General features: G+C 45.8%; 1 protein-coding gene across 1 annotated transcript; it reads right to left on the bottom strand.

Moving 5' to 3' along the window:
* Window positions 1-65: 65 nt before the first annotated feature.
* On the bottom strand, window positions 66-4,894 carry LAMTOR3 (late endosomal/lysosomal adaptor, MAPK and MTOR activator 3). The gene is made up of 7 exons (XM_059469926.1): window positions 4,813-4,894; window positions 4,538-4,590; window positions 4,354-4,388; window positions 3,631-3,689; window positions 2,721-2,854; window positions 1,598-1,661; window positions 66-921 (listed from the first exon to the last, which is right to left on the bottom strand). The coding sequence occupies exons 2-7, from the start codon at window positions 4,544-4,546 to the stop codon at window positions 848-850; spliced, it is 375 nt and encodes a 124-aa protein (XP_059325909.1). The 5' UTR covers window positions 4,547-4,590; window positions 4,813-4,894; the 3' UTR covers window positions 66-847.
* Window positions 4,895-9,972: the final 5,078 nt, after the last annotated feature.

Raw genomic sequence — 9,972 nt, 5'->3', positions numbered from 1 at the left:
CTCTCTAGAGATAAGCAGATGTGCTGTGGGGTTACTACAGTGCAACAGAAGAGCGGACCAGGCTCTGTCATTTAAAAATATTGTATTTTATTTATATTTATTTACTTAAGAAAACCTAAGGGTAAATAAGCTGAGAGTGTCACCAGTGATGAACCCACACAAAGACTATGAGACATGAGATCTTCACAACCATATTACACAAAAAACCCCATGAAGAAGTGAGACATTGTTTGGGTGCTTTTAGCTAGGCATCATGGAAATCCCTACAGCAATAGCTTCCATAGAAACAGCTTTCTTCCTAGTGGAAGCAGGATGCAGCTAGCATCCAGATTAGTAGCACTCCCTCGCCAAAGTGCCCCCCGTGTAAGGAAGCTGGGACATTGATTGTACCAACACATCACTGCTACCACACTTGCTCTCACAATGCCTCCAAGCACGTCTCTGCTCACTCCCTCCAGCTGATGTGCCTTCCCACAGGCAGTGGTGGCCAGCCTGAGCACACCCCTGCCATGTGCCACGTGCCCTGTGAGGCAGGAGATCTGTGGGTCGCTCCTTGGAGCTGAGGGCATGGCGCCCGCCTGGCTCAGCTGGCTGAGCTAAACTCCATGGGAGCTATTTTGGTGGGCTCTCCAGTACTGCACAATACAAGAAGCATGGCCTAAAGTAACATCCACCTACAACACACTAGTAGATCATTTCAGATTCAGTACTATGTACAATTTACTCTTACTTAGTATACTAAGGAGCTGTGGTATTTCTTCCGAGACATGTTATTTGACTGATGATTATTGAATCTTTCTGTCCACTGGGCTGCAGAGGAATGCTGCACTCTGGCTGTACCATCGGGTTAAGAAACTTCAACAACCTGCCTCAGTTCTTCAAACAGGGGTGTGAGCTCCTTCTCCAAACTTACAATCAGCCCTGGCAAGAGAGAAGAGACAATGTTCCATCAAACAGCATCACTGAGAAGCCTCTCTCCAAAGCCCACAGCTTCCTCCCCCTACCAAATCACAGGCAGTGTTTTTCAAAGCCTGAAATGTTTCATGTGAGCTCCTCACTTTCCTGTGCATAGTGGGCAGCACCCCCAGGCAGGGTGTCTGCAGTCCCTGGCACTAAAAGAAGCACCCAGTGCAGCACAACTCTGCCCCACTACTGCCTTGCCACTTCCATAGCTACTGTGGCCCAAGAAGCTGTACCAGAACTAAATCCCTTCTGCTCACATTCAGTAGCCAATGTCCTCACCAGCAAGGCTAGGGCCTGGCTGAATGACTTCCCCACCCACAGAACTGAAGACAAATCTGCACACATTCCTGCAGAATGTTGACTTGACTGACAGAAAGAGACCCAACAGCTGGCTTGTACAGCACAGTACTGCCCACATAGCATGGGCAAGGGTAATCACAGGAGAAATACGCTTCTAGAAGAATAACAACTCCAGCAAGAACACCTAAAATCTGTCAATTTCTACTCACACCTTTCACAATACACTGACAAAATTCACAGCAGTAACAAAGTTAACACAGCTTGCAGTGAATTCAGGGAATTTATTTTTAATTATTAAAATACTGCAATCTTTACAACACATGTGCAGACATACCTGTATTGGCATTGCTGCTTGCAATGAAACTCACTACCAAAGGCAAGCGATTGAACTGCACCACCTGCAAGGAGAGAGAAGTGCTCAGCCAGCAGCTAACACATTGTGCACACCAGGGCTCTGATGAATTCTTTCCACAAAAATTCATTCTGCAACAAGCAGCCTCCTCAGTTTAAAGGACAAGCAGGAGCAAGAGCCACAGAGGTGACTTTTCAGTGTACCTGTTTCTCAAGATTCATGGCTAAAAACACCAACAGAACTTACACTACAGTACAGGGAGCTGCAGATGGAAAACCTGGCATTTCCCTCCACCTCCACTGTTCTACAGAGTGCTGTCCACCAGAAGCCTGCCTCAGCTGCAGACCCTGCAGACTACACTGTGGAGACCACACCCTCCACGGGAAACAGGAGGGCAGGCAGGTTTATTGTTTTACACTGCTGTTCCCTGTACAGGAGTATCTGTTCCTCCATTACAGGGAAACGGCACCATGGGCACAACAGTAAGCTAGCAGCATCAAGAGAGTCAAAGCAATGCACTAACTCACCCAATTAATTTCCAAACAAAGCTTGGCACACTGCACGCTAAACAGCTGGCCAGTTTACTGCAGCCATAATTAAAAGCTCTCAGGACCACCAGAACTTGTGAAGGAGCAGATATGTAGTAGATGGACACAAATTATCAATTTATTTGTGAAAAACGTGAGTGGTATTTAGAAGTGTTCTTACCTCAAAGTCATACTGGCAGCAGCATTAGCTATGAAGCAGGCTGCATGTGCTTTAATTCATGTTAGGTGTCACTAGTTATAAACATTGTTTATAAAAAAAACATAAACCCTTCATAAAAGATTCAGAAGAGCATATCAGCAACATCTCCTGCAAATTCAGAACTACTACACTTTCCCATTGTCAACAAGTAAATCTCAAGTTATGAGAAAGGTAACAGAAGTTTGAAAAATACTGTGAAATTTAGGCTTAGCTAAAGCTGTGTAAGAAATAAATCAAAATTACTTCAATAGCAGCCTAGTGAAAATCTACCAGAGCTTAAATAACCTTCTTTCTCTTGCTCAGTGTAATGCAAGAACAGTTCATGTTGCTGAGGACAGGGCACACTGAGGTTACTCACCTGGTAGGTATTGTAATAGCAGATGATACTTTTGTTTTTGGAGAGTCCTAACTTACTGCCCTGATCTGTGGCAAGGGCAAAGGTGGACAAAAAGCCAGGTCGCAGTGCATGTTCTGGAGCATTATCATTGGCAACTGGAACAAAACAAGAAAATTCTTATCTTTACATGAGGTCTCTGCACCCCAACCCTCATCCAGCTCAGTGCTCTGCCAGAAGCAGAGAAACATGCAAGACCTCTGAGGTGCTCCCACAGGAACACCAAACAGTTTTCACAAGCTGTACATCATCTAGTGCTCTCTCCATGATCCTTTTAATCCTTTTCCTTTAGGACACCTGTGCTGATGTTCCTTTGGTTCCATGTCCCATTGCACCCATTCCAGCCTTTGAACAGATTACTGGCACACAGTCACTTGACAGCAGACAGGTGATGATGTGCAAGTTCTGCTGGGTGCTTGAATACTCTGGGGCACTGAACAAAATAAATCTGCAATACCTGAAACTCTGTATCTTTAAACTATTGTACTCACAAGCCAAAAACATCTGAAATAAGGACTGCAGAACATAAAAACTACAGTACCAAAAAAGCCAACAAAACACTGCCAAGCTGTCTACCACTTAGTATCAATCAGCCTGTGAGGGACTTAAAGATACAAGGACCTTACAGCACTCCAATCCCTGTCACAGAGGAAAAAAACACTTCCTTGGACTACAGTTACTGAGGGCACAAACAAAAGGATATATTTAAAGAGGTACATAATCAACTACTGAACTTCTACTTAAAGTCCAATTTAACTCTACCACTTGGGATATTCAGGTATTTGACATAACCAGAAGACTCTTCTGTACTTTTCCAACCCCTGCTGTTCCATCAGGATTTCAGCTGCAGAGTACAGCAGGAAGCTGAAGTTACCTTTGATAACAGGCACACCATCTCTATCTGAGACTACAATAGCATGAAGACCTTCAACGCTGAAAAGAACAAAAAGGGAAGAAGAGACACCATTTTAAAAACACAGTAATTAGTAGGAAAGAGTTTTTTTTTTTGTGTGAACAAATGTGCAAGAAAGGGGAAAACTGTGAAAAAAACTGATGCCCTCGTTAATTTAGCATTTGTTCTATTTAGTACAGGTCTGGTGGTGCCAATAATAAGAAGGACATGGAGCTGCTGGAGCAAGTCCAGAGGAAGCCACGAAGCTGTTAAGAGGGCTGGGGCACTTCCCCTACAAAGGCAGGCTGAGGAAGTTGTGGCTGCGGAGCCGGGAGAAGGGAAGGTTGGGTGGAGATCTCACAGCAACCTTCTGGTATCTGAAGGGGGTTTGCAGGGAAGCTGGAGAGGGACCCTCCATCGGGAACTGCAGTGACAGGACAAGGAGTAATGGGTACAAATTGAAGACCGGGAAATTCAGTTTAGATATCAGGAAGAAATTTTTTACTGTGCGGGTGGTGAGATACTGGAATAGTGCCCTACTGCCCAGGGCAGCTGTGAATACCGCACCCTGGAAGCATTCATGGCCAGGCTGGATGGGGCACCGAGCAAGCCGGTCTGGTGGGAAGTGTCTCTGTCGTGGCAGAGGGCTGGTACCGGATGGCCCTGCCCGCCCGCCCCGCACAGCCCCGCACAGCCCCGCGTTACCTCGGCAGCTTCTTGTACAGGAACCGCTTCAGGTCCTGCGGGCAGAGACGGGCGGCGCGTTACTCACGGCCGCCCCCAGCACCCCCGGAGCTCCCTCCCCTCCCCGGCCCGGCATCCCCCGGCCCCACCCCCGCCACAGACAGCCACCGCCCGCGTCCCGCCCGCCCCGCGGAGCCGCACTCACGTCGGCCATGGCTGGGCCCGCCCGCTGCTGCCGCCGCCGCCACCTCCGCGGGCCTGCGAGACAAGACGAGAGGCGGCCCCGTCACCGCGGCGCGGCCACCGCCTCCCAGGAGGGGAGCGGCCGGAGGGAGGGGAGGGCACTCTCCGTCCCCGAGGCCCGGCCGGCCGCCACCCCCCGCCCCGCCGCCGTGGTACAGCCGCGCCGGGAAGGGCGCTCGGCTGGGCCGAAACCACCGCACACCGGGAGGGGGGCGCCCCCTGCCCGCCCCGCCGTACCTGTCGGCGCCCCCGGCGCGCCCCGCACAGCTCCGCCGCCGCCGCTTCCCCTCGGAGCCGCTGTCACATGAGCCGCAGCACCGCCCTCCCGGCCCCGGAACCGCTTCCCCGCCGCCTCCGCCCCGCTGCGCCCCGGCAGCAAAACAAACCAAAACCAAAACAAGCCACAGCGCTTTGGTTAAAGGAGATCAGCAACCGGGAGCAAAGGTGTTTTTATGCCGAGCAGTTACTGCCGCTCTTCCACTATTTCCCCTGTGTTACCTATTTCCCCTGCTTTTGGATCTAGTCCATCAAACCATGCAGCTGCAGGCTAATTAAACAGCAAATGTGAAAAAATACATAGATTAATTTAGTAGATGCCTACAGGGTAACAATAGTAACTACATATCTGTTTTTAAAGTCTTCTACCAGAATGCAGGACCCTCATGGTAGATCTCAAAAAACCTCCAAGCTTGCTTAGCACGTATCAATGCTTTTTCTCTAAAAAAAAAGCTACTAAAGGCCAAGCACAGAATCACAGGATAAATTTGGTTGGAAAAGACATCACAGATCATCGAGTCTGAACTATGACTGAACACCACCACGTTAACCAGACCATGGCCCTGAGTGCCACATCCAGTCTTTCCTCAAACCCCTCCAGCAACAGTGATTCCATCACCCTACTGGGCAGCCCATTTCAGTAGTAGTCACCTCTTCTGTGAAGAATTTCTTGCCAAAATCCAACCTGAATCTCTCCTGGCACAGCTTGAGATAATTTCCTCTCATCCTGTCACTGGCAGCATGCCAGAAGAGTCCGGCCCCCCCCGGCTACCCCCTCCTGTCAGGGCACTGCAGAGCAGTCAGGTGCCCCCTGAGCTGCCTCTCCTCCAGGCTAAACACCCCCAGCTGCCTCAGACACTCCTCACAGGACCTGTGCTCCAGACCCTTCCCCAGCTCCACTGCCCTTCTCTGGACACGCTCCAGCATCTCAATGTCCTTGCGGTGAGGGGCCCAGAACTGGACACAGCTCTTGGGCTGTGGCCTCACCAGTGCCCAGTACAGGGGGACAGTCACTGCTCCTGCTGGCCACACCACTGCTGACACAGGCCAGGATGCCCTTGGCCCTCTTGGTCCCCTGGGCACACCCTGGCCCATGTTCAGCTGCTGTCACCAGCACCCCCGGGTCCTTTTCCACTGGGCAGCTCCCCAGGCACTCTGTCCCTGCCTGTGGCACTGCCTGGGGCTGCTGTCACCCAAGGGCAGGACTCAGCACTTGGCCTTGTTGAACCTCATTCTGCTGGTCTCAGCTCATTGATCCAGCCAGTCCAGATCCCCTGCAGAGACTTCCTGCCCTCCAGCAGATCAACGATGCCACCCAACTTGATGTCACCTGTGGATTTACTGGGGGTAGCCTCAATTTCCTCATCCAGATGGTCAGTAAAGATACTGAACATGACTGGGCCCAATACTGAGCCCAGGGGACACCACCAGTGACTAGAGCATTGTGGATACCTGAAGATTTTGCTTAAAATTTTAAAAAGTGTAAATTAAAAAAAAAAAAAAAAATCACTTGCTAGTGTTTCTGAACTTCCAGCGAAGTTTCCAAAAAGCCTGAAACAGAGATAAGCCACTTTTTGCAAGTAACAGAGGAAAAGGTCATTCAAAAGAACAAATTTATTTGAATACTGAGAATCCATACCTCCTTCTTAATCCAAGCCATGCACACACAGCAATTTGATAAGGACTTGGTCATATTAGAGAGATACTTAAAAGAGAACCCCATAAAATCATCATGTGAGCTTCTGGTAGTATTTTGAAAATGCTACCTGCAACAACCTTTGTCTTCTCATTTATTAAAATATTCCCTACTATACACTAAAAATGTTTAAAAATGCAACTTTTTTTTTATTTGCAGCCAAGATGCTCAGTGATCAATTTTACTTTTTTCCCTGTCACATTTTGAATAAGACCTATGCAAAAGCATCTATGAGATGGCCCCTGTATTGCTATTAATGGCAATTTATTCTCCCACCCCAATGACAGTCATTCTGTACATGGAATAAACCAGTACTGAAGGGAGAAGTGTATTCTGCATGAAGGATAACATTATAACTAAACAGTGCATGTTAATGTTACTTCTGAAAATGTGGAGAAGCCCAATACTCAAACCTAATTCCTGCCAGACTGAGCAGTATGGGAAGTATAGTTTATAATGGAGTCCTGCTTTCAGCTGGGATGGGGGAGCTACTTTTCTTCCTAACAGCTGGTACAGTGCTGTGCTTTGGGTTCAGGATTGGAATAATGTTGGTTACACACTGATACTTGGGCTGTTGCTGAGCAGTGCTGACCCTAAATCCAGAATTTTCAGTCTCCCATGCTCTGGCAGTGAGCAGGTGCACAAGAGGCTGGGAGGGAGCACGGCCAGGACAGCAAACCTGAATGTGCCAAAGGGATATTCCATCCATGGAGCATCTCATGGTCAGTGTATAAACTGGGGAGGTTGGTCAGGAGCTGTTGAGTGCTCGTCAGGGACAGGCTGGGCACTGGTTAGAGTGTGGTGAGCAATTGTGTTGGGCATCACTTCTGTTTCTTGGGGTTTATTCCTCTCTCCCTTGCTGTCTCCCTTTTCATTGCTATTGATCACTGATCTCTGATTTTGTTTTGCTGATTAAACCTCTGCCATCTCAGCCCAGAGGTTTCACCTGAGTTTGGTTCTCCTCCTGTTGCTGTGGGGTGGGAGCAGCTGGCTGCACGCTGCTGGGGTCATGGCCAAACCACAACAAATGGCCTTGTTCTTTCCTGTATTTATTACATCATATCTAAGTTAGAGCTTCAGATTACCTGCTTTAAAAAAAACCAAAATGCTTTTACTATTGCACTCTCCTTCTATTTGACAAAAAGAGCTACAAGAAGTCAGCATAACAACTGCTTAAGGGTGAATGAAATTTATGAACACACAACCTTAAAAAATATTCTTGCCCTCCCATTTTAATCCTTTTACAGCATTTGTTACAAAATTATATTAAAAATATTTATTATTTAAAGTTGTCTCTGCTGTCTATTTAAATGCATCTGTTACATTTTTAGTGCTGTAATATTCTACCATTTCTTGGAAACTTGTAAGAGACAAAAAGACTGTTTAAAAAAAGGTTAAAAAATTCAATTTAGACTTGTTTTATACCCAAACAGAGAACTTGTAGGGAAATGTTCATCAGATGTGAACACTGAACTGCTTGTGACTCAGGATGCTCCATAAATAGAACACATATTGATGTTATATTTCAGCAGATGCAAATCACATCCTTTTTTCATTAGGCTATGTCAGAGCCATGCCAAGATTTTTCTCTTTTTGCAAGGCTTTTCTGCCTGCCCTTTTAAAGGATAAAACCAAGAACCTGTGTTCATGCTATCTTTAACTCTAGATTAAATGAAAGGTAATGACTAAATAAAAACAGTAAGGAGCAGGTAGATAAAATGTTGAGGGATTTTTAGTCAGGCTGTTCAAAACCAGTTTTGATTTTCCCTTTTCTTTCCAGTATCTGATTTTGATGTGAACTTTGCCTTCTGAAGAAAGGTCATCTGAAAAGATTTAAGTACTCCACCCTCTTCAATTTGCATTTTGCTCATGAGAAAATGAATTCTGAACTTTCCAGCAGATTCCCTTAACAAATTCAGGGAAGATACTGACATTTATGAAGAAAAAAACCCTTCAGACTTGAGGAAAAAAAGCAACAATCATGAGGAGAAAAACACCCACTTGAAATATTAAAAGAATGTTTGCAGGCCATATTTAGAGCAGCTTAATCTTTATGCCACAGGAAATCAGAGCATCCTTTTGCACATTACTAGATATTTCAAAGTGTGCAACTATTTAATCTGTTAAATGCTAAGCAGCATACTTCCACCAGTATAAACATATTATTTCCTTTTCAGAAAGTGCTAATTGCAATAGGTAGTCAAATGAAATGTTGCAGTCTAGGTCTCACCTTTAACCTTCTGGGATGTCTGTGCTGCCATAGGGCACAGCCAGCACATCATTCCAGTTTGCAGAGGAACTGACAGCAATGGAACCCAGCTCAGCATCCATCCCTTTCCCCACTTCTCACCTGCACCAGAAGTGGCTGCAGGGCAGACACAGCCCATAGGATTATTACAGGCAGCTTTGCTAAGACCATCTGTTCACTCTGACTTCACAGTTCCAATATTTGATAAATGTGTTAGATATCCTTTTTCCTGTTAACTAAAAGATCACTTGCAAACTCAGACTCATTTGTAAACAGGAAGGCCCAAGTACTTGTTAAAGCCTTTGGAACAACTTTCTTCTTTTAAGAAGACACAGGAGTACCAGGATGTACTTTGATAGTTTGTTTTCATATAATTACAATACATTCTGGACAGTTACAAAATCTGGGGAATCTGGTTTTCTCCATAGATTTGGATTGCATATTTCAAACAACTGGATGCCTTTCCATTGTATCTGAACCCTTTTACTGCAGTCTTAGCAAGGACATTCAGTACAGCAACCCCTTTTTTTTTTGTTGTTGTTTCAGCAACTTTTAGTTCTGTTTTGTGCACCAGGCTTTTATGTTCACCTTGAATGCTGGTTTACCTGCTTAGTTAAAAGCCTGCAGCCAGTCTCATGATACACCAATTCAAGAGAAGACATTTCCACTGGGACAATTTGGAAAAGGGATCTATTCAAAATGTTTTCTGGATCACTTGGAGTAATTTAGTGTATTTGTAAAGTCATACCCTGCTGTAGATCAGAATGAATTGCAATGAAGTCAGACAAAGTATTTAAATTTTCAGTTTAGGAGAAATATTTGGCTCCACATGAACTGATAGCATTGTTCAAAGACAGCAGTTTTGTCAAACAAAATATATTGCCCATAATACAAGCTGTCTGGCATTCTCAAATTCAAGAAACATTCCCCTGCATAACACTGTTAAAATGTAAAAAACATCAGCTACTGAACCTAAAAACATTTTCAACATACTTTGATAAACTTCAAGTACATTGTACTTAGCTGCTTCAGAACACCTCTTTGCATCAGCAGGTGTGGCTACATATAGTTTCCATTTCCAGGCCACTGAGTTACATGATCTTCTATGCAGGAGCCAAACAGTAGGCTTGCTCATTTCTACAAAGTCAGTCCAGCTACACTCTGATCCCAAAAAAAA

Source organism: Ammospiza nelsoni, chromosome 4, assembly GCF_027579445.1.
Source record: "Ammospiza nelsoni isolate bAmmNel1 chromosome 4, bAmmNel1.pri, whole genome shotgun sequence".
Taxonomy (NCBI): Eukaryota; Metazoa; Chordata; class Aves; order Passeriformes; family Passerellidae; genus Ammospiza; species Ammospiza nelsoni.
This window is presented reverse-complemented; position numbering and strand designations above follow the sequence as displayed.

Bases quoted from the DNA above. Each gene is read 5' to 3' on its own strand.
- LAMTOR3 (XM_059469926.1), bottom strand. The intron at 2,855-3,630 runs GTAACTTCAGCT...GTTTTGTTCCAG, and splicing joins TGGTGTGCCTGTTATCAAAG to TTGCCAATGATAATGCTCCA. The intron at 922-1,597 runs GTATGTCTGCAC...CTCTCTTGCCAG, and splicing joins AAGCAGCAATGCCAATACAG to GGCTGATTGTAAGTTTGGAG.